General features: G+C 36.2%; 1 protein-coding gene across 1 annotated transcript in view; it reads right to left on the bottom strand.

Moving 5' to 3' along the window:
* The window catches only part of LOC104548015 (conserved oligomeric Golgi complex subunit 5-like), a gene marked incomplete at its 3' end in the record, with an annotated part of 69,428 nt that overhangs the window by 21,569 nt on the left and 22,786 nt on the right, over positions 1–25,073 (bottom strand). The window contains exons 2-7 of the mRNA XM_010193917.1: positions 17,431–17,596; positions 16,295–16,407; positions 16,125–16,202; positions 4,006–4,087; positions 1,517–1,721; positions 202–363 (exon numbers count right to left, since the gene is read on the bottom strand). Of these exons, the coding sequence (XP_010192219.1) occupies positions 202–363; positions 1,517–1,721; positions 4,006–4,087; positions 16,125–16,202; positions 16,295–16,407; positions 17,431–17,596 (806 nt within the window). The remainder of the gene's footprint in view (positions 1–201; positions 364–1,516; positions 1,722–4,005; positions 4,088–16,124; positions 16,203–16,294; positions 16,408–17,430; positions 17,597–25,073) is intronic.

Raw genomic sequence — 25,073 nt, 5'->3', positions numbered from 1 at the left:
TCCTATTCCTATTCCTATTCCTATTCCACTCTATTCTACCCTACTCTACCCTAAATCCTGACTTAATTTTTACACTAATCAGTTTCGTAACTAAAGAGTAATAAACTTTTTACTGCTATGGAAGTCTCATTTATAAAAGTGTAACTTATGATAAAAAACATGTTGAAGATTACATTTTTGCAATGTATTATATGTGCCTACCTGGCTATAGTTTTAATGATGCTGTCAAGTTCATCAGAAGAAGGAGGATTCCGACCTCCAGGAGGGAAAACAAGATTGATGGGGTCAAAGAGTCGAGATAAGGATTTTGACAAATAAGCAGCTTCATATTGTTGCAGTGAATCTTTCAAGGCCTTTTCTGGACTGTGGGTATAAGAAAAAATTACTACATTTTAAATTAAAATACACAATAGAATTGAATCTTTCCAGACCATACAAACTTCATAGTATTAAACCTGTTTTTTCTTTCTGCTCTTTAAGCATATATACTTGAAAAGATTTTAATAGTGTATAACACCTTGCTTCTCACTTGAACCATGTAACTTAGTCAGGGAGCCATTCTCTGTAGTTCAGTACAGTTCTCAGAACTTTCTGTAAGACCTATGTGGAACGTCTAATTCAAGGCTTCTTGAGACAAAGTGCTAAAAACATCTGTAAAATATCAGCAAGATACCCAGAACTGCAATGAAAGACCTTTTTGTATTCACACATTTCATTAGCAGATAGCTTGTACTCAATGATATACTTAAAAAAAATGATCTCCTGGTATATAGAAGTGTCTAGAAAGCTTCAAATAGAAAGACTCTCCTTAAATTTACCTCTAATAAGCTACAGTCCTTAGTATTTCTATTCATGAAAATGAGGAAGCAGTAGCTCTCTCAAACATTTTACCTCATTGTCGTAACTTTGGTGAACTTTTTACTTTGCTTCCATTGAAGTCAATGATGTCTCCCACTGACTGAACAGGAAAATATTTAGGCCAATATAAATCTCATAAAATATTCATTTTATCTTACATAAGTCTGGAAGTCCTAATAGACTTGATGAGCCTGTTTCAGTTTGATCTTTCTGATATCTACCACTCAGATCATGTTTATTCTACGATGTATAAACATAAAAACTGTGAATCATAACAAACTTGAGCATTTGTCACACTCCAGTGACTGTGGTATCATTAAAAGAAAGCTACTGCTGTAATAGCAACACATATAAAACTGAATTTTCATGTTTCTGCTGCTTCTTTTCACCCAAAGGGACAAAAAGATAGAACTCGTTTCAGAGTCAGGGACTTTGTGAAAGACAAGACAATCCAACACTGTTAATTATATAAGCTAATGAGAAAAAAAAATCCTACAGCTCTAAAATAGCATTAAAGCAATAATCACAAGAGGTAAAAGAAGCGTTTAAAATTTTCCCGCTCTGACAATTTGAATAACACCAAGTTCTTAAAAATATTCCGTTTTCTTACAGGGTGCAAAGCATTACATTTTATTGCCTTAGAGTTCATAATACATACTCATAATCTTGGTTTTTTTGCATGAATATGTCCTGTGTATCTTCTTCCATTTGCTGTAGTTCAGCAAAGAGATCAGTAGTTCCACCTGTGTTAAAATTCCTCTGAGTATTTTGACTATATTGTTGCAGGCGCTTCCACAAGTCATTATAAAGCCTCAGTAATTTAGGGTATTCTCCTTCAAAAGCTTGTTTCAAAAACATGGAGGCTGGAAAATAAAACAGTAAGCAATACGCATTGCTAAGTTCAAACTAATGTTCTGATTCATACAAACAACCTGTATCCTTGCATTAATATCAATGAATAATATGCAGTGTTATCCTATCTTTAATATTAATAATGTAATATTTATAATTAAATTCAAAGTGTTGTGAGTTATCACATTAAATGTAACTGACAAAGTCTAAAGCACTAGCATAAAATCCACATTTAGAAGACTGGACATGAAAAACTTATTTTGTACAACACAAATACTAATCATGGTCATGAAACATTTGCTATCAAACTTAATTATTAGTATTATCATTAATTTAAGTTCAAAGTGTGATCAGACTCTCTAAAACTGAAGATTTTCTAACAACAGCTTGATGGGGGAAAAGTGTGGGGCTGTGCAACTTTGAGGATTTAAAACAAAGACAACTTCTATAAGGCAAACACCTAAGGAATCTGGTGAGGGAAGCATACGCTTTTATACACACTTCTTAAAACAAAGGACGTAAAATGCAATTCCTGAACTTGTCAAATACAGAATGACAAGCAAGCAGAAAAATCAGCCTTGTTTTCAGCCTTGAGAAGCTTGCCACAAGTAACAGGAAATGAAACAAATGTACAACTGTTTTAGTGACTGCTGTTAATCTTGATCTAACATCACTCATACTTTATGGATTTCCCATTACATTAGGAGATTAACACTGTTAAGTTTTTCAGGTTCCAGACATCTGCCCCATTTCACCCAGCCTACCCTTCACCTCAAATATATTCTAATTTTGAACACTGGAGGACTCACATTTATTATCAAACAAAGAGTTATTTTTGGTCACAAAGCTATATTTATACAGAATGTCCCAACCTCACAAAAGCAGACCATGAGCTATCACCAAACACTGCAAACTGCCACGAATTCCTGTTTTTACACTATTTTTCTGATATTGTCCAGTCTTCCTCTGATCTATGCGATCCAGAGATCCGTGACTGACATCAGTGGATTCAATACTTAGAATTTATATGATAAAAATTAACATTCTCATTCAGATGCATCACTTAAAAAATTAAAAAGTCTACTCGCTGTAAGCATTGTTTTCCCAAAACTCTGGTTTGGCAAAATAAAAACAAAATTCATGGTTCAAAAATCTAACTACTCCTTCTAAATGTTTATATAAAAAACATTATTAGAAACCATAAGTAATAAAATATTTTTGAATAGTTGTCAGACAAAGTACTGCTGACAAAATACAAGAGTTCCCTTACTGCTGAAATGTTGACTGATCCCATTAACCAATGCCACAATTCTACAATTTTGAAACGGAGTGCTGAAAACAGGTAGCAGACGTTCAGTTCGAACAGATGAGATTCTGGGAATGTACACACCGTTGTTAAAGTAATGCTTAAGGCAAACAGTAAAATTAATGTGTTTTAACACAAGATGAATACATTTTCTTTTGGGTTACTTAGCAACCACTGAACATGAATCAACCAGCTAGTTCCTCAACACTATATTGCTGCTATAAAGCCTGGAAGGACCAAATTTTGAAGGGCCAATGCAAGAGCTGAGGCCACAAAAATAAATGCAAACCTTATGCACTTGTATGTGCAAAAGATTAACTTTATACATCATATACAAACATGAAAGATATATTTATGAAAGCACCAAACTCACCTGGATTTATGATCCAATTGCCTGCTGCATTAACATGTACCAGCAATAGTAGTCTTATGCTTATACATGATTTTTATTTAATATTCCTATTCACTATTTATTACATAACTACACAATAGTGTGCATAATCAAAGCACCAGCCATTTATCTATATTTAGACACAATTTTGAAGAAACTCAACTATTTATAAAGGTATCAAAAATGGCTAAAATCAGATTTTTACAACTGATCACTGCTTAATAAGAAAAGACTGTTAAGAACTGCTCTTTAAAATCAACTTACTATTTTTGAATTTGCAAACCCATTCATTTTGGAAATTATAATGTACCATTCCAAACATTTTTACCTCCACATACAATTGTAAAAATACATTTTTGTTATTAGATAATTACTACTTAATGAAGCAGAAAATATTTCTTTTTGAAAATTGAACCACAGTTTAGGAGGATCACCCTGTTTGGTTACAAAACCAAGAAGTTTTAAATTCATGGACGCCACACTGAGTGAAGCATTGCTGTCGTTCTAGTAGAGAAGATAATGAGCAACGGACTTACTGAAATGAGATATTCAAATTAACTACAGACCACATCACAAATCATTTATACTGAATACTTACAGTCTGTTGCTGACTGAAATTGAGAGGAAAGCGTCTGAGTTACTGCAGTCCAAAATTTGTACAAAATATCAGACTGGCCATCCTGAGAGCAAGGGACAAAATAAATACAAGTTTCAAAACATACTTTTTTCAAAGAATTGTAAACAATGCAAATGCTTCCAGTCAAAGCTGTTTTATCATCACTGAGTATAAAACTAAGGAAATTAAGACTAAGAAGTTCTCCTCAAGTTTAAACCTAGAAAAACTATTAAAGAAAGCAAAAATAAAGTCTTCGGTCTTCTCTCAAAGGGAGTATTTTCCTTCAAATCTGAGACAAATGCTCCCAGCTCTCTAGGGCCACGAGTGCGGGCTGAGGCAGCACAGCTTGGGGGCTGTTAGAAAATCTCTGCACCACAGTGACCCTCTCATTCTGGGGGGGTTCTCCTGCTGACTTCATCCCAGCAATTACTGCTACTGCCATTACACCACCAACCGAGGACCAAAACCAGCGCATTCTGCCGTGCTTCACGCAGAACAGTTTCCTGTTTATAAAAACACAGAACACATGAAAATACAGTGAACCTCACAGCTGTCTGGTCACCAGGGCTTGCTGTCAGAAGTGGAAACAAAGTAGCATGGTCTTGCAAAATGGACATAAAAGAAATAGCAGGCTGTTTCCTTAATGCTCCCAACAGCTTGCACTCAGGCTCAAGCATTAAAGCATGATTTTGTTTTCCCTCTTTTGCTCTCTTCCTTATTCCTAAAGACATTCAAAGACAGATAACATTTATGGGTCATGTGTTAAGAATTGAGGGAGTACATCTTTTATGCTGCTGGAGTCATACTTGTAAAATGTATCAGAATTAACATAGAAAACTAAAATAAACTGGGATGATGGAATCTCATTTTTGACTGCTTGTTGACACCGATGAATTTAGAAACTGAAGGAACTTATTTTATAGCTACGATTGTATTTTCTGTAAAATTGTACTTGATTTTCATAAATGGACAAAGTAAAATTACAATATTAGACAATGATTCAGAAGGTGCACTGCATAAAATATCTTTGGGGTTTTTGTAAATTTATTACTGTAGCATAAATGTGAAATTACTGTTCTTCATTTTACAGCTTCACATTTAAAACATGAAAATTACTATAAAACAAATGGCCTTTCACATCAACTGTAGAGTAAATTAATTAGCTTTCATATTCTCTATCCCAACCTGGAACAACGTTTGCCTATTCAGCATGGTAACTCAATTCAATTTCTAAATAATCTAATGGAGGTAGAAAAATACTTACAGAGCACTTTCAAACAACTTTTTTTTTCACTACTGTAATCACCATCTACACTTCTGTCATAGTCTCAGCAGAAAATGCAATGATTAAAGGATCTTTAAAACAAACTTGCATGTAGTCCCTCCACTTTGTCATTTCTATCTTAATTGTCAGATTCAACATGGCGACAAATAATGGTAACATACATGTGATGACATTTAATGGTTCTGTGAAAACACATAACTTTTGTATAGACTTATGTAAGTACATATGTGCTCACGTAAACATTTGCATGGTAGCCAGGGCTGTACCAATTAAGCTTCTGCCCACTGGCTTGTGTCTTCTCACCTGGGCAAATGGTGTTCATTAACTGTATCAGAAGTTTGTAGTGAAGAAGGCCCTCACATATTATGTATGTGGAGAAACGGGGGGAGAAAGCTACACAGAAAATTCAAATAACATTCCATGCTGATTGACGACTCAGTCAAAAATGTTTACAGGGAAAATGATTAAATGCCCCAGATTTGGACCAACTAAAAACACTATCTACAGAGTCATTGCTGGTTGCTTTTGTAATGTAAGATACAATACTTCACTTTGTCCAGTGTTGAGATGCAGTCACTCTGGAGGTGAAATACAGCTGCTGAATAATAGCACACAAGAGACCATGTAAGAGTTTGTGGCAGGAACAAGAGAATACTGTTGCCTACGCATACACCAGGGGGTATTTAAGTGGGTGGACTGTAGCTACCAATATTGGTATGCAGCAAGGCATTAGCATTAGATACTCCTGCTGGAGTAAAAAGTGCCATATGCAATCATAAGCATCCAGAAACCATTTATTTATTTTGCTTAAACCTGTAATTTCCTTTGCTTACACATTAACTCAATATATTATTTTTAAATACTTTTAAGTATCTCACTGCTTATTTTTAAAATAATGTATTCTCACAGAGATTACATCTGTGACTGTAGATCACAAAGGAAATTATAATTTAACTATATAAAACACAATGTGCAATTCCATTTGATAATAATCAGTACTAAAAAATGACACAAAAAAGGGTAGCAAAAGCAGAGGTTTTCTCCAACTTAGCGGGAAATTAAGGGACTGTCCCTCTCCTTGTACTGGACAACTTCTTCAAGGACCTAAGAAAATAGGCAGGGTGAAGGTGGAAGGTACTGCTTGTCTGAAACATACCCAGCAAATCCACTGGCTCATCTTGTTGAAATGGAAAGTTTATAATCCTTCCCCCATCTCTCACAGCACTGTGAGCAACATTCCACAGTACCAGAAAGTAACTGCTCTTTAGGGCCTTTCACTTTCAGAAAATGTCATCTAGCTAAAATTGCCTTTTTGTCCTCTTCTCATCTGTAGAGTGTAAGAAATGAGTTTAGTCCTCTTCTACACTTTCACTAAATATCCTCACTGGTAGACAATGTATAGGAGCACTGGGTACATCCCCATTAATGATTTGATGCATAGAAGGCACTCTTTTTGGTGTTAATTCATCTTGTGTCTAGCAGACTAACTTCCACTATTCAAGGAATGCACTACCTCATCATTAGCTTAAAAAGAACAACTTCTCCAATTAAATAGCTTTTTGTAGCATATCATTATAATTTTGTAACAGAACCCACAAGGATGTACTAATATTTTTATCAGTTAATATTCTGAGACTTTAAATTGGGAATTTTCCATTTCTCTTGTTTCTGAAAATGAAATAAACCTGAAAGATGTTAAATTACTTACACCCCCTCCAAAATAAAAAATGCTTGCTTTGAAATCTAGTCACAAGCAGATTAACATCTTGTGATACAATCCCTTGTAGCAGGAGCAGCTGACAAGATGAGTAATGAACTGCATCCGATTATCTTTTCAGCTCTGGCAATCATTTTCCAACAGCTTCCTATTCCATAACCAGCAATGCTGGGAAAAGGTCACCATGCTGTCATATTTCCCCTCCATCACTTATGTGTTTAATAACACAGTGAACACATAAACCTTTGGAAGTTAGGAGGTCTAATCCTGTTATCTGGGGCAAAACTGTTTCAGGTGCTTATTGCACATATAAAAATTCTACATAAAACATCCATACTTAATATAAAGTTTCTCAGAAGAAAAATATTATACTTTAGTGTATAATAGAATGCTATTTTCTCTTTTCATGCAATGTGTTCTTTCTTCAACAAAAGAACCTTAAGTATAATTAATGGTATTTAGAACTCAGGACAGGCAAGATTCAGGTTGATATATGTATTTCTTTCCCATCATGGAATACAACTGAATTAAATCTATGAGCATTAATTGCAAGCAACTGTAAGACTATAATGGCAAAACAGTATTTTCCCCCAAAAGCAGATCCATTGAACTCAGCATTTTTTAATTGCTGGTACTATCTGTTCATAGCTTTATTTTGACCTCACAGCAGAGAAAATCTGCACCTAAATCATACTTTGCACCACTACAAAATGGTTGGGAGTTTAAGGTCAGCCACAGAACTGGCTATTTCTTCATAAAAATCTACTGTGAAAATGCTCCTATACCTAAATTACACTTACACAAACGAATAACCTACTAACCCAAAGTGGGAATTAAAAATACTGTTCCTGTGCCCAGTGACCACTTTATTCCCCAAAACTGACACAATCGAGCAGGACTCAGATGGTTTCGTAGCCCCTGTGCAACGCCTCTGGCAGTGCAAGACAGCCAAGATCCATCTTCCTCTTGCCAATTCTTTGCTTTCAGAAACAGACTAAACAACTGTCCAGTAACATAAACTAGGGCAACCCTCTGCCATCTGCTGAACTGCTGGCCAGAACCAGGGGAAGAGAAGGATGCTTTTGAAAGACATATGGACTACAAGCACTTAGCTACTTGTGAAAATGTTATTCCTAGGGAATCCACTTGCATCTGTGTAGAGTAAAATAGAAAAAGACAACCATCAGATTCCAGTCTGGGTCATTCACTATGATTTTACCCTTTTTCATATTGTTAAAAAAATTCAGTACTCAGTCACACATGCAATTCACATAGGAATTACTTGCTCATGGAAATTACACACATAAATCAGACAAAATATGTCTGGCAGGCTAGACCACAAATGGGAATTAAATTTCTCAACCGTAGGGCTCACTTTATTGTGTACACGAACTGGACAAAGATCATCAGTGTAAGTCATAATTCAACAAAGTTCACCCTTATTAGAATAATAGATGCAGGCAGTCTGTTTGACTTCCACTGTATGCTTTATTTATGCGAAATTAAGAATGTGCTTAAGTGTTTTGCTGAATCAGGGCCATAATCAACAATCAGCAAAAAATGTGTTCACCTTGTACAACTGTCTAGTTTCAACTAATACTATAAAGTTACTATTATCAATACTCTGCACAGACAATAATATTGTGCAACTTCCCCGCAGCAGAGGAGTTTTTAGGTAAAACAATTAAGAATATGTGATACTACTGCTTAATGACAGTGCCAGGAGCCATTTGGACAGTGCTACTTCATCCTGCTCTCTGTCCTGGCTTCAGAAAGCAAAGTCAAATGTGGGCTTGTGCATTCTGGGTAAACATAGACTAGCAAACTGTATTTTAACATAAGTTTCTCTTAAGTAAATCTTTCTGCTGCAAACTAACAAAATAAAAACTTTCACCAATACTACAAGCATAATAAGTTTGAAAATTTAATATTCTACTGGGCAAACGCTTAACACTTTTGCTAGTCTAGGACAGAAAAGGTCTACATTTAGTAGATGCCAAATCCAAAGCAGCCGACTGGCCTTTCAGGCAGAGGTTTCAAGCTGCAGGTCAACAGAATCCCAGAATGGCTGAGGTCCATGACAGGGATCTCTGGAGGTCATCTCGTCCAAACCCTCTGGACCTGGCCATTCCGCAACCCAACGTTCATAAAGAACTTCCGAAAGGGGGTTGCTACAGCACACGGTGCAGCTGAGAGAAACTGCAGATCCAGTCATCTTCTATGTAATGACTGGTGGTAAGGACACAACTCAGATCAGTATTCTTCTATTGGTATGGAATGAACAGAGGGAAAAAAAATTATACTTGCATATTAAAATTTATATTTTTCAGTAGTCTTTATATCTTTAGTGCACTATATTATAGCATGTATGAAGACTTGTACTAGTGTGAAGCAACATTATTAGTCAGCTGTACAGATTTTAATCTGTTGTCTGTTTGCTGGATTGCAAGATTATCTTTGATGGTAAAAAGGCTGACAGAATCCATGTGCTAAACATCTTCCCACTTATCCACAAGAAAGTGACTTGATTTCACAGTTAAAAAGTATAACCCACTGTCACTAATAGCTACTAGTAAGTTAATAAATCACTGAACAATAGTGGGCTGAGTACCAAGTACTAGTACCAAGAAAGCAAAGATATTTGAAGATCTGTATTCGCTGTTAGTCTGCAGTAATAATACTGCAGTCTAGAAAACTGATTTAGTCTCCTCAAACATAGAAACAGAACTGCTAACCGCATCTTTAAAAACATACTGAACTACTAATTAACTTCACTCTTACTGAAATGAAATCTCTTGAGCTCTGTTCTTAATATAACTCTTTGGTATCTTACATTACATCTAAAGTCAAGGAATGAGAATGGAAGTACCCTCCTTATTGAGTGTTAGACAAGGATGCAAGAAGATGCTGAAAAGACATATTTATTTTTACAAATGTCTCTATATCCTCCACACTGTAAATTTAGAACTTAATGAGTATAATTTCCCATCTGTGAATTATCATATTTGTGTGTGTCTAAAATAGCTATTCCAACATTCAAATAATAAATCTGACCCACTGATTCTAAACTGGCTTCCACTTCATGACAATCACTTCCAACTTATTTTTCACTGTAGAAATTTTGATAGAGTAGAATGTGAAAAACATCTTTATTGTGAAGCCTCTTTGAAATGTAAAACAATATAGTAATATTACCATGCAGCTAGTTGCTGCAGGCTCCTGGAACCAGGCTTTGCATACTAATACATACAGTGTTTCTATCTGTAATCAAAGGCTCCGCCATAAAGAAATACAGGACTTGCGAACGTTGCTCTAAAAACAGGAGACATTTAAAGGACAGCCTAAATATTTTTTTCAACCAATAAAGCAACAATGCAAATGATTTAACAATTTTGTATGGCAAGATCTAATGGGACAGAAATAAGGAAATCTATTTGCACTATTTCTATAGCAACGTAATTGTCAAATGTTAGCCTGTGAACAAAAAGCCACCATCCTCAGTAGTGCAACTAATTGGTAAAGAAACAGACAAATTCTGAGCGCGTTTTCATCAAACATTTTCTACCTTCTTAAAGTAATCAAGATTAAATTTCTTAAAAGAACAGTGCATTTAAATTTCTAATGTTGACTACATTATACATTGCAGGTGAACAGATGTCAGTAAATGACACCATGATTTTAAAAATGACCTTGATTTTTTTGTTTTACTGCAGGGCATAGAATTTCATTACACTGAGTTGATCAGTTTATACCCAAGATGTAATAGTTTTTAGACTTCCAGCAGTAGTGCAACATTTCAAAAAGGTCTCTTTATGCAGCTGACAAAAGAAATAAAACCTGGTTTGTTTGGGGTTTTTTTAAAATAACCTTCTTAACTAGAAAATGAATTTAAGACTGTGCATTTTCCATATTAGAATATTAAAATTCCTAAGTGATTCCTTAGAAAAACTAATTTGTAAGGAATAAAAATACTTAGGTCTTAAACAGTGTCCTCTATCTTCAAAACTACTTAAAACATTAATTAATCCTCCCATATTCCTGCAAGATATGCATCAACTAGAAGTAAATTAACTTAGTGTTTCCAAAAAACAGTAACTACCCAAGGGATCTGACAGTTTTCTTCTATGCAGAGAACTGATTTAGTATGGACAGCTGTGATTGGAACTACACTTTCACCTTGATGGCTGCATACCCCATCCAAGGATGAAAGGGTGGTTGCTTACCATGTCCCCTCAGCCCGCAGTTGTTTGGGTAAGATTGACAAGACCAATGATAAAATGCGGCACTTCTGGTAAATGCATTTCTTTTCAAATACCAAGCTGACTGAAAATCAACCAACTTAATAACATTCAGTCATCACCGAACTGCAATTTGCACAAACCCCACCACAGCTGAAGTGAAAAAGAACAACAGTCATTATAACCTACTAACCTGCACAACCTTCACATCATCCTTTTTTTTTTATGGCTGCACATTTCTGTCAGAGAAATGGAATTAAAGTTCTAGAGAAAACACAGTATCATCAGAAAACCATTGCACAGGGTCTGACCCTTCCATTTGAATTAAAACCAAATTACTTTCAGCATGGCTGTTTGGACACACTGATCCATCCAAAACTAGAATCAAGACCTTTAACTGGCAAGACCTTTTTTGTTTTTTTTTAACAGAGGCCTCAAAGATCTTGCAACTGAATTCAGCAAGACAATTTGTAGGTTTGAAATAAAGAACATCTTTGGTATTTTGGGGATCAAAAACCTGCTCATTCATCTGTGTTTAGATCTCCATAAAGCACCTTGCTATTGCTTTAATAATAAACAGAAATCACAGTAGAAATTATATGCAAGTAATCCAATTCTGCTTCTACAAAAAAAATACTGGAAAAAATAAATCACATACTTGCAATAATAGGTGAAAACCAGATTATTTTCTGAACTCAAGGCAGTAATTAGATTATTTTTCAATTTTTTCCACTTGGGATTATTTTTTAATTGGGTCAACTGAATGTGAATATGTGATGTTAGATGTGAACAATTTCATAGCAGCACATTTTTTAAAAAGTTTGGGCGGGGAGGAGGAATAAGAAGGTGAAATGTACATACACTTTGGGTAATATACATTTAGATTTTCCATTTATTTTCTTTATCTTATGTAATGATGAGGACATTTGTTTCTGTATCGTTAACACTTCACATTGCCGGTGTTGACAACTCAGGAAAACAGCCTGATTACTCACCAAGCGCTCATCAGGAGAGGCAATGATAAAAGCCCTCCACAGAGTACATCATAACACTCCCTGCAACTCTCAGCTCACTTTTTTACCCAGAGGCGTACGTAAATGACAGGGCTTGCGCTGTGCCTTGGCTGCTAAGAAGCGGGACGGCAGCAGATCAAAGGCGACCAAGGGCAGATGTCCCCCCTCAGAAGGGGTACCCATCTGCCCACTGGAGACACCCCAGCCTACCCTTTCTATTGACCACCCCACACCACCCCAAAAAATGATGTGGTGTTTTTAAGGCTGCTTCTCACTCTGCAGAACTGTTCACTGATGCCTATGTAGGAGTGAAGGATCCAAAATAGATGAGGATCAGAGATAATTTTCAATTCGTTTACAAGGGGCTTAGAGGGATTCTTATCTCTAATTAGGAAGCTGGCTGTCACAGAAAGATATGTTCTGCTGCAACTTGCACTGAAGTCAATTGTAGTTTAGGTATTACAACAGCTGAGGCAGGATTAGTCACTACACGTTGAAAGAGAGAAGCAATAAAGCAGAATAAACTGGAGTAACAAATAAGCTCTCTGAAGGTGAATTAAGCAAATGAAAGTTATATAAATAACCAGTCATTAGCTGAACAAAAATATCAATTTTACATTATTTAAATCTTATTTATAATTTTAATTTTTACCCTCAACATTATGAAAACAATAACCCTACCTTTTAAAAAATATATAAAGTTATGTCTCTATTTGTTTTCCCAAAACCTGAAATCAGAAGTTAAGGAATTCTGAATTCCTTTAGCCTTGCTCCACAACTAAAATCTAGTCATTAAAGGCTTTTTTTCTTACACAGAGCCATAAGAATGCCCATTCAGTTTTAAAATAAATGTATTTCTCATTTAAATATCTCAAAGATTTTTTAATTAAATCTGTAATTTAAATATTTACAGATTAATAATGAATCTACAGTTCATTACTAGTATGAAATGTAACAGTTCTTACAGTGTACTGTGAGTGCATGATTTCTTCTCAAAATTGCATTAATTTCATGCTGTGGCAAAGCAAAAATACCAAAATCCAAATCTGCAAAGGGAAGGAGTGGAAAAAAGTGCAGTGTAAATTTAATCTCAGATTCTTCCGTGATACTCATGTAAGCCTGGGCATGTCACTTAACTCTTGGCCACATCTAATAGTGGAAAAATTTGGAAGTGAATTCTGTAAGAGAAACCACAGTGCAGAAAAGATGCAGGTGTTGTCATTGCCCTGCTGCTGAACTCCAGTATTTATAAATTTTATGAGTTCTGTGCCTCAGTTTCTCCATCTGTCAGATTTTTGTTTTGTTCCCTTTTTTTTTGAAACAGAAAGTTTTTGTGACTCCTTTAATTAATTAGCTAGTGGTTTTAAAACTACATTTTTGGATACATGATAGAACACAACTAAATATTATTATGGTAACAGGTAATTAGAAGGCAGCAAAGCACATGTTTGAGATCATAATACAAAATCAGAAAAAATGCAGGCCATGCTATCTGTGAAGAGAAAGACATAAAAAATCCCCAATGGAAAAAAAAAGAGACTGATTGAAAAAAAAAAAAAAAAGGCAAGTAGCTTCCTTGCTATTAAAGGACTTGTGCTTTAAAAAGGCTGGGTCTCCTCCTCTCTTATGCTTCCTAGGATGATACTTCCACTGCAGTAATCAAAACAAGGAAGCAGATGAACAGGCAAAGTGGTACTGCAGCTGCTGCAGAAGATGAGTATAATAATAATGTTGACATCAGTAACAGTAATTAGAGCACAGACTGTAGAGTGGATGATTCGTTTTCCTATCTTCTGGCACAGGCATGCAGCCCTACCGAATGGGTAAATGTTAATACCTTTAGTTTGTTTTCTTCATTTGCTCAGTTTATTAATAAAATTGAATACAGTGAAGAAAATTGAATTTTCCTCCCTCTCCATAACACTTTCTGAGGAAAGTATGTTGTTTCAGTTTGGATTAATACAAGGTGGAATCTTCATCAGTAAATGGCAAAATACCAATTTCTTACTTACATCTATTTTAAATGTACACAATTCATACTCTGCCATACCGCCATCTGTACATACACTTTTGAATTTCTGCAACATCTAGTACTTGTCTGGTTTTGTCTAAACAACAGCTCTACTGTTCAGTGTGACTTCACCCATCTGCAGGCTCATATACCTTTTCCAAGGGACACTAGGACAAATGATAATACTGCAAGAAGGGCAAAAAACCCCACTGTGCTACACTGAACCATCTCAGGAAAGAAGCAAGTAAAACATCAGTGCTGTCAGCAGTACCATGTCATGCTGAGAGAGTTCTAGTAGCATCAGACAAGGATGTACGACTACTCCTTAGCTGCCTCACTGAGAATGACAACTGTGCAGCTTGGTGTTACACTATACCAAAACACCTGTTGAAGAGCCAACTAATTGGAAGAGTGAATACTGCAGAGAAACAAATAGATGGATTTTATTTGGGAAATACAATTTGTCACTTAGATGCTATCCTGCAGTATGAAGTCAAAGGGAAGGAAGAGTAATTGCAGATATTGTGGAACATGCTTAGCATATGACAACCTCAAAGCCTTTTATCTTCTGATGAGCATTTCCTTCCTCTAAATAGAAGCATCTAACTTCTACTGAGATTCATTTTCCCTGTTCACTTATTCTCTAGGATGACAGAAGATTTCCTTTGGCTTCCCTCCATTATCATTCTCAACAACTAGAAAAGCTCCTATCCCCTTTTCAAGCACTGTTCTACAAAAGGGAAGAGTCAAAGCGAGAAGCACAGGCTCAGGATGGGAGCCACTCAAGAACACTGAAAGCTCATTTATCTACGCTCCCTTTCCATCCAAACTCTTCCTGAGGCTTCCACAGTTTCTCCTTCTGTCTCTGGATTTCTATGCTTTAAACATGCTGATCTACTGAATATCTCCATCCAGGCAGCAATAGATATTTTTTGGCAGATCAAACTTCCTAATGAAGTTTATTATATTCTAGAAATTTATAAACTTTTTGAGCTGGTTTGTGTTTGTTTGTTTGCTTTTTAACAATACAGAGAAGCTTGAATTGTCTCATAGAAAAGTGATGTCCTGTGCAATGTTTTTTGGAGATGGGCTTAACACAAAGATAAACTTAAGTGCTGTATTTAACCTTCATTATTTGCTTTCACTGTTGAGAAGACCACATTTGCATATGAAGACTATCCCCAATATATTTCAGAAATTAATTCATGTAAATCAAAAATCCAGCCATAAACTTGGTAAAAGAGATGTCTGCATAAACACATCTTTTGGTTTTGTTTCTTCTCATCTACTGAAGTAGATGAGATAGCTTCAGTAATTCTGTTCCTAGCACTGAAGAAGACCATTAATCAAATTACTCCAAATATGAGCAGAAAACAATGCAATTGAAAGGAGAAGAATAGGTATTCAAAAGACCAGCCATTACTATTCTTCATGGAAGAAATTGCCAAGAAGAAGAGAAACAGATGGCTGAAAGTGTTAGATGAAGACACGTTTTCCTATGCAAACTAGCAGACTTAATTAATTACTCAAATCACATGGTATTTTATGGAATGACATTAATGATCAGTAATAAAAACTGACAGTGCTGCCTTATCAGCTCCCTTTAAAAAAAAACCACAACACAATAGAAATTATTATTAAAAGAACATATTTATACCCGACAGATGCAACCCACAGACCATAAATAGCTTCCAATGTTAGCCTGACTTTCAACACTTTCCCATTAATTTAATTACAAAATTTTTATGGAATTGTAAAATTGTAAACAAAAGCATTCTCTCATCACATTTTCCTTACCAGAATTACTAAAACATATTCAGCTAAATTAAAACTTTACCTTAACTATTTCCTCTATGAAGCAGACATGTGACACAGGATCTCTTTTCTTGGTCAAAACTTTCTGCAAATGCTGCACCTGTAAGAAATAATTTATTGAGAGAAAAGTGATATCGAATATTTTATATGCAAAACTGCATGACTAGACCAACAGAAATTAGCTGCTGATACCTGTCCACAAGCAGCACAGATCTGATCCATGAGTTTCTCCATGTTTGTCCAGAGGGCTGCTCGAAAAGCTGCTGTGTTCCCAGGTGTTGGCATAGCAGCTCTACCAGGGCCACCTAAATGGTTTTTAAAACACAGCAGCACGTTTCAGCTTTCACATGTGAAAATTAAAATATCAGAAACACAGATTTCTATGCACTCTGACATAAGATTTAAAAAAAAAAAATCAAAGCAGCCTAAAATAGCTTCAAAACAGAGCCTTGTGAACGGCCTCAGTTGTCTCAACTGAGAAATCAACTAAACTCTGAAGTTCAGCGGGGATACTTCAATGTTCATCACTATTACCTAATTTTACCAATTCAGACCTCCACAGAAACACCAAGGTAATGCCAATGAGCGAGCACGGTTGTAGGATGTGATAGCAAAATGAAATGGCAGAGACAGTAGCTGTGAAAAATACAGGTATTACCAGCTCAGGACTTAAAAGCACAGGCAAACTGCTAAAAAAAGTGATATTCCAGCTGAAAGGCATACAGCTTCCAAATCACCTCTTTCCTTGAGGTGATTTATTTCTTTGTTACGCAAGTGATTATGGTTTTGGACCTCCAACTTGTTGCAAAATTTTTTCAAAAAAAATTTTAAATGTTCGTATTGTGAAAGTTCAAATTTGCTCACCCAATTCCTAGGTATTCTTTGGTATCTGAACTAATATGAGCTAACTAACTAAACGTTCAATTGTGCAACATTCCTCCATATTGCATATACTCCTCTGAAAATACTTCCATCTGACAAAAGCATCACACTGTACTTTCAGGCTTGTTCCATTGTTTGCAAATAATTTCTACCCATGATCCTCCCAGTAACACAAAGAAAGCAGAATTTGGATTCATCTTCCCATGACAAACTGCTAAGAAAATGCTGCAAAGTTGTAAACTAATGAGGACAATTCTCTGGACAAGTCAGGAAAAAGAAGAAGGGTGGGAAAAAAATGAAAACATCTCAGCCCAGTAACAACAGACAGATCAAATTTTGACTTTGTATTAGATGATTTCTGAGACATCCCATCTTCTAGTGGTTAATGCAAACAGGGAAACATCCCTACAAGTCAGTTATAATTCTCTGTAAAACAGGTATCATACCTCTTGTAACAGCTAGAGATGGTTGGGTCAATACTTTGATATCCAAAGCATTTTTTATGTTCTCCTCCAGGACTGTGCAGTATCCGTCCACCACATTAGCAATGGTATCCTTCAAAGTCCCAAGGTTATGGAAAACCTGAAGAGCAGTTCCCACTTGAGTAGGATTCTAGACAAAGAAGATATCCAAAAATAATTACTACCTTTAACTGTACTATAGGGGTTTTTTTAATCCGTGATGAGGTATCATTTTACTAGGCAAGTTCACCTTTAAGTTCAGTCTGCTAATTCATTTCATTTATCATTAAATAACTGGCATCCTTACTGCACTATAGAGAACAGAGGGTAAAGGAGAGGATTCAGTTCCTTTGATTGCTTAGCAATGCTATGCTCAGCTTATTTTGGTGCTATCCTCTGAATAGGAAGAATGCAAAAAGAGGAACTGGAAGCACTGCTGGCAATATCTAACCTGGGGTGGGTTACCAGTGATTGATCTAATAATTCCGAGGTTAGTTACAGCACAGCTATATTCAGCTATAGTGTAGCTAGTAATTTTGTTTCAACATGCAGTAGCTGTTGCACAACTGTCATTTAAGTGCCAAAGAGTTAATTAAATGTGATACAGGCTTAAACAAAAATACTAACCAAGGACAAGCTGGGGCAAGCAGGTCAAGCCCCTGCTACTGACTATTGCAGAATTTAAGCTTGAATTTCTACATTTCTATTTCCAACACTGACAATAACTTCATCTTCCTTACAGCAGAATTAAGAGTGTAAAGCAACATAGTGATCACACTGATCATTTCCAAAGCCTAAATTAAAAAAAATAATAAATAAAAAAGCTCAAGTGTCTTTGTATTGTTCAGAGCTTTCCCAAAATACAGGAGAGTGAAAACTATTCAAAACCTGTTCAGGTCTGTTGTTTAAGAGACCTTTGACTAAGACTAAATCTGATTATAATTCCACTGAGCAACACTAAACACTGGCATGGGTACTATTTAGCAAGAGAAAAGCCTCAAATTATTGCCTTTGGAAACTAAGCACTGTCATCCATACACTGAATACTGCTTTTTAATTTAGCATTCACAGGCAATTAGTGGAGGGGGCAGTCAGTTGATCATACACACATTAGAGACACAGTCTTCTGTCACTTTTCTTAGTGACCTCTGCCAGCAGTGAAGAACATGGTCTGGCAGAAATCCTGGCACCCAGACTGGACAGAAGCCTCTGAGACCACAGTCACATCCCACCACAAACTCCACTTTGAGTGTCCTCTGCCAGAGACCTTACACTATTGCATTCTTCCTTCTGGTGGCTACAGCAGCAGTAGCCACTAAGATTAAAAGAGTCTACTGCAAAACCAATGCAGCTCTGCTTCACCTTCTCCAGGTCACAGTATTCTTAGTCAGGCACTCTTGAGTCAATGAAAGAGGATGTGCTCATCTGTCCCTCAACTGTGGGGAATGTGCACCAACACCACAGCAGCAAAGTTGTGTTGTGGCTGCTGTGCTGAAGGTTCACTTATTGGCACATCCACCTACAGCAACAGGTTTTCAGATCCATTGATGAACAGTGCATTCTCCTCAAACTTCATGTTTCAGAGGTCACAACACGGTAACTGCACATTCATGTCACTCCTTCTGTAAAGATTAGAACCATAGCTGGAGCAAAAAAGCCAGATCCATCTCCTTCCCCAACTCCAATGAGGAGTTTTCAGGTTTAGTGGAAAAGGAAGGAACATTAGGTATGAGTTACGGTTTGCAGACCTCATACTAATTGTACCAGTTTCTTTTTCCAAACAGTGTGGGAGTCAGTGAGCATTCCCAGCATAGTATTATGGGTCTGGGACTTGTAGGTTTAGTTTTTTGACAACTGGGTATGCTGTAAAATTTCTAAGCATTCTGTGGGTGTGCTTGTGGAGGTTGGAAAGTAAGCCATAAAGACTGGAAGACTAATAGGATGTCAGAAAATGAAGACAAGAATAATGCAAGGAGGGAATCTGAGGACAGAATGAACAAGAGAAGGAAAATATTAATGGGATGAGGATAGGAAATAGAATGAAAAGAAACTGGGAGGAAGAAAGAGAATAAAACTGAAAGGAAGGAAAGCAAAGATACGGCTCATTCACCAGTATTTCCTGTTGAAATGGTTCTAATTTTTATAGAATAATTATACAATTATAAAACCAGGCAGAGAGTCAGTAATATAAAATCAATACCTTACTACTATAGTAAGAGCACTCAACCAGGTTTCAATCAGACTCTAATGTTCATATATTAACTAACAAAAGAACAGAACAGCATCAAAAGCTGAGCAGGCCACTGTCCTGCCTTGAATGACTGATGGTCAGACACTTTCCTGACAAACAGGCAGTGCAGGCACAAAGAAATCCAAGCAAAAGATGAATCTCAGAGCTCCCACATAATACGTTTACAAACTAACTCTGCTGCTACTGGTCTAGAAAGACACAAAAATGTGCTCCAACAGAGCCTGAGCTATGTTTCAAAAGAACTGTTTGTAGCCCAAAGTTGTCAAACAATTCATTCTGAAGTTAGGAACAGTTAGGAAATAACCAAAACACATTGTTATGGAAACCTGCTATTCACTCAAAGTATCTTCCAAATCTAGTATCAAAGTTAAAATCAGAACAGAACAAAGATTATGCAGGTAGCCTATTTCTTATTTGCTTTAAATTGTGGACATGGCCACTGACAGGGAGCTTTCTAGCTCATGTATTCATCTTGTATAACAAGAATTAAAGATATATTAAAACACCGAAAATGTACAATAAAATATTTTTTTTTGTTTGATTCATATATACTATTTTTCTCTCCTCAAAAGAAAAAAGTGTTTTATATGTCCCAGACAGGCTATATAAAGTTTATTGTTGGTTCATCACTAATCCTAAGAGAATTGCATTTTTCATGCATAGCTAGTTTCTAGGTTTAGACAATATGCTAAAAAATGGAGCATCTCTTGGGACAAAAATTATTATGTGCAAAGAAAATGCTGGAAAGCAGGAAGAAAACTAACAGTTGTACTTTCAGGCTTGCACATATATCTCAGAATTAGACTGTCTATCATTAAAATACACTGGACAAAAATTTGAGAATCAGCATTGCAGAATTTGCCATTACCAACAGACTTTATTTGTAAGAATTTGCTCCTAATACTTTCCTTCTATTTAAGAAAGCTTAAAGCGAAACATTTCTGAGATGCGAAAGATTGCCACAATTTCTATCAAATGGAAAGCATGAAAAGTAAAAGAAAAACGTGGCAACAGAAGTGATTTACAACGGAAAATGGAATCACACGAGAGAATAATATTCAGAACAGCTATCCAACAGGAACACTAGGGAAAATAATATAACCATTTCTGAGATGGAATTTAATGAGTTTATCAGCAGTATTTTATAATCAAGTTGTCTGCCACTGCACACAACTATACTTAGTAATTTATAAGTGTTCTCCTTAGACTCTCTGTCCGTAAGATCCTATGCTCCTTTCCGTTTGAAGTGTCTTATTTTGTAAATGAAGGCTCAGAAGCAGTAGTTTTTACCAAACACAAAGCAGCCTTGTTTTACTATGCAAAAATGTATGGGCAGTCAGAGCAACCGCAAGACACAATTCTGCTTCTCACAAGGTACTGTCTTACAAGAAAATACCTTCTTACACAATAAATTAACATCCTAAAAATATTTGTACATATGCCATAAAGTTTAAGTTATGGCAATCAAGAGAGTAGGAGGCAAAGAAAACTAGTATAGCATTTAGTAAAATGTTAGCAGTACAGTATAATCTAATGTGAATAAACACAACCATACCAAGTGAAATACAACCATGACCCCTCAGACTGTAGGCCTACAACACTACCTACTCGAAGATTAACTATAGTGATCTTCACATTGCAAAAAACATAATGAAGCAGCAAGCTAAGGAGAGATGGAGTTAACTCCACCAATAATACCCTTCTCCATTCAAAGCATTCCTCCATCTGGCATGTCACAACATAATATGTTACAGATACATGGAAACCAAATTTCACAAATTTAAGAACATAGGATGACTCAGTGCAACATATTAAAATCAGTTCAATATATTAAAAAGGAAAAAAAAAAAAGAAAAAAAAATAAACTTGCTCAAAACCAAGCTCTACCATGAAAGCAACTCTCACATACTTTTAAAAACATCAAAGTTTCTCAGCATCCACCAGACAATACATTAAATACCTTGATCAGAAGGGTGCTATTAGCAACCACTTGAAAAAAGGCATTTCAATTTATGTTTTTGTGTTAGCAAAACATAAACATACTCATTCAGCATCAACTACGAAGAGATGTTTGTATCAAACACATTTGCTTTTTTTCTCTATCACTGAGAACTGTTCGTTTTACTAACATTGTTTTTGATTCATTTTATCCCATCTGATTTGGTTCTGTAGACCATCACAGAATCACAGAATCGCTCGGTTGGAAAAGACCTCTGAGATCATCATGTCCAACCGCTCCTGTCTACCCCCTAAACCATATCCCTAAGTACCTCGTCTACCCGCTCTTTAAATACATCCAGGGATGGTGACTCCACCACCTCCCTGGGCAGCCTGTTCCAGCTTCTGACGACCCTCTCAGTAAAGAACTTCCTCCTTATCTCTAACCTGAACCTCCCTTGGCACAGCTTGGTGCCATTTCCCCTTGTTCTATCCTCCATCACCTGGGAGAAGAGACCAGCACCCACCTCTCTACAGCCTCCCTTTAGGTAGTTGTAGGTGGTGAGGAGGTCTCCCCTCAGCCTTCTCTTCTCCAGGCTAAACAACCCTAGTTCCCTCAGCCGCTCCTCATAGACAAGAAGAAAAATAAGTGACATGCAGTCATTAAATATGATTTTTTTTTCACAATTATATCATGTGATTGTTTTCGAGTAGGCGACGAGACTCAATAACCCAGAAGATGCTGTCCAGTCCAGAATGATATTTAGAGTAACTCTTGACGAGCAGAACCCCATTTGGTCACTTTGTTTTCCACAAAGAGAAAAAACCCTGTGAAGACTAGACAGAAATGTCATTACAGACCTCCAGAAATACATCTCACATTTCTTATCTGAAAATATCTCCTAGGATGGAACCAAGTCATTTTTTTCTCTCAACTGCCAACACTGCAAACATTTCATAGTGTCAAACATCGTAGTCTTTTATTTTATGATTGCCAATTGTGTTATCAGAACAATCTTCTGAAAGCATGGCTAAATAAAGAGCAATATTCTTTTTCATCGTTAGAAATGCAGCTTGGGTGAGCAAGCCTGCTCCTCACAAGGGAGTGTGGTGATGACACTGAGCTAATTCAGAGACAGGAAGTTTCCTAGCATAAAGCTGAACCAAAAATAAGAAAACTCATTGACAGGCAAAACCAGTTGGCTCAAATGCTGCAAACAAAGCTTTCAAACTCACACTCTACCTTCTCAAGGTATGGGATGTACCATGTGGACCTTTCTTCTCCAACCAGTGCTGTCCTAGGGAACTCCACATCATTATTTCTTTATCCAGTGCAAATCTGTCCATATAACCCCATGTTGCAGGGTTTTCACCTGTATGGACTATCAACTTCCTTCTCAAATGAAGATGTGTTAATTGCTCAAAATATTTATGGCCAATACTACCTATGACAATTACAACTACGTTCATTAACAAGTAGTGTTAGAATTCTAATTAATTGGTAATTGTCATGAAGTTAAATTTCACAAGTGCTTGCAGCACATAATCAGAACAGCTCTCTGAGGAAATGTTCTTCCACATGACAGTTTGGAAGCACCACATACAGAGCAGTCAAACTTAGACTTGTCTCTCATGTAAAAATGATGTTCCACAGCTACTAATGCACACAAGAGCATTTCTGTTTTGCTTACTAAAATCAGAATGGCGACTCCGACTGAAAATCTTTATTATTCTGCAGAGAACAGATGACCCTGTTCAGGAAAGGCTGTGGCAGGAACACAACAGAAAGTTTTCACCATGTACATATATACATAAACATAGACAGCTGTGCTTTCATTGTGCTGCCACATTCTTACCTCTTATATTGTAAAACATTTACTAGGTCCCATATACAAGCACTAAAAACAAACACAGTACAAAAAGAATTACCTATGTTGCTTAGCTGAAGGAAGATCTCTAATTACTAATTAGCCCAGGTACCACTTCAACAGAGTGGTATGACAATGGGACATTCCTTAGCCATCAAGAAACAATCAGCATTAAAATACAATAACATTAGAACAGGACACATTGAAATAACCAAAATTCTAAACTAACGTATATTCCGTGTCAGGGAATATAAAAGGTTATTTCAGTCTTTCCAGAGTAAATGCAAAAACAGTTTCCAGAATGGTATTTCTGAGTATCTTTGACTGGCACCTAGTATTAAATAATTTCATTTGATAGTAGATTTACTATATTGGGAACTACTTCAGTTACTTTTCTATGTTTACTTTGCACAGCTCGTTTTGTTTGTATGAGATAGCAGTTGCAATTTCTAACACAGTACAGCTTTACAAAGTCAGTTAAATAATCCAAAAAAGACCCTTTATGAGGCTGAAAATCCCCACGTCAGATCTTCGTTTACAGGATTTACTCCTTCTCCTCTCTTGCTACCATTACAACACACTGCCTCTTTCAAGTAATTTTCCCGTAAATAATGTTACTATCCCCAATGACAAGCACTACTACTTGAAGACTAGGTGATTGAAAAAGGGTTTGTAAGCACTTGCAGCTACCAATTACAAGCAGTTCTTAGTCATCTCCTACAGACACCGAAAGTGAAAAAATGTGAGAAGCTATTCCAGGAAAAGTTGCAATTCAGTTTAAAGACCTCAAGTAGGTAAGCAGTGAACCTCAGCCACCTTAGTCACAGTCAAGGCAAAATGTCCTACTGAGTAGAATCAATAATTTACTAAGAATTGCTGGAATTCTTGCTTTGCAGCATCACTCAGCTAATTTAATTGCTGGAAGAATTAACAAAAAACTATAAATGGAAACTAAATGCCAATGAAATTCAGTTGCAGTCTAAAAACAGTATTTTATTTCATTTCCAAAAGTCCATGCCTTAAAAAAATTAATTGGTATACCATAGCTCCTAAAAATGAACCTACTTGGGGAAGCACGTCTTTATGTTCATTATCACCCCATCTGTCTTTCACTCTGTTCATCTTTAAAATCTGAGTAATACATGAAAAGGTAAAATTGACAGTGTAAAGCCAGAGAATACAGACTTCTCCCTAATGATCTTCCAGTTCTTCCTGTTTTGACCTTTGCAGTGTTGGGAGGAGTGAGAGGTTAAGTTGTTATAATTTTCTATAGAAGGTAATACTGACGTAACACATTGGCCAGACTCTAGAAAAGCACATTTTAAGTCTTAAGAGGCAAGAATCCCAAAGCTAAACATTTAAATATGGTTATGTTATAATAGCTACCTTCTGTCAGCCCATGTTTGGAATACACAACTTCTTTTGGTAGAAGTACTTTCACAAGAAAGGAAAACAGCCATAAAGCACAGCCATAAACAGGCATAAACGTCATCATGTCCTCAAACTAGGTCAGACTTTTGTTTCTCAGAATAACAAGAAGTAAATAACAAGAAGTATTGCACTATAAAGGT

Source organism: Mesitornis unicolor, unplaced genomic scaffold, assembly GCF_000695765.1.
Source record: "Mesitornis unicolor isolate BGI_N332 unplaced genomic scaffold, ASM69576v1 scaffold16521, whole genome shotgun sequence".
Taxonomy (NCBI): Eukaryota; Metazoa; Chordata; class Aves; order Mesitornithiformes; family Mesitornithidae; genus Mesitornis; species Mesitornis unicolor.
Note: the sequence above shows the minus strand (reverse complement) of the source record. Positions and strands in the feature narration are given on the sequence as shown.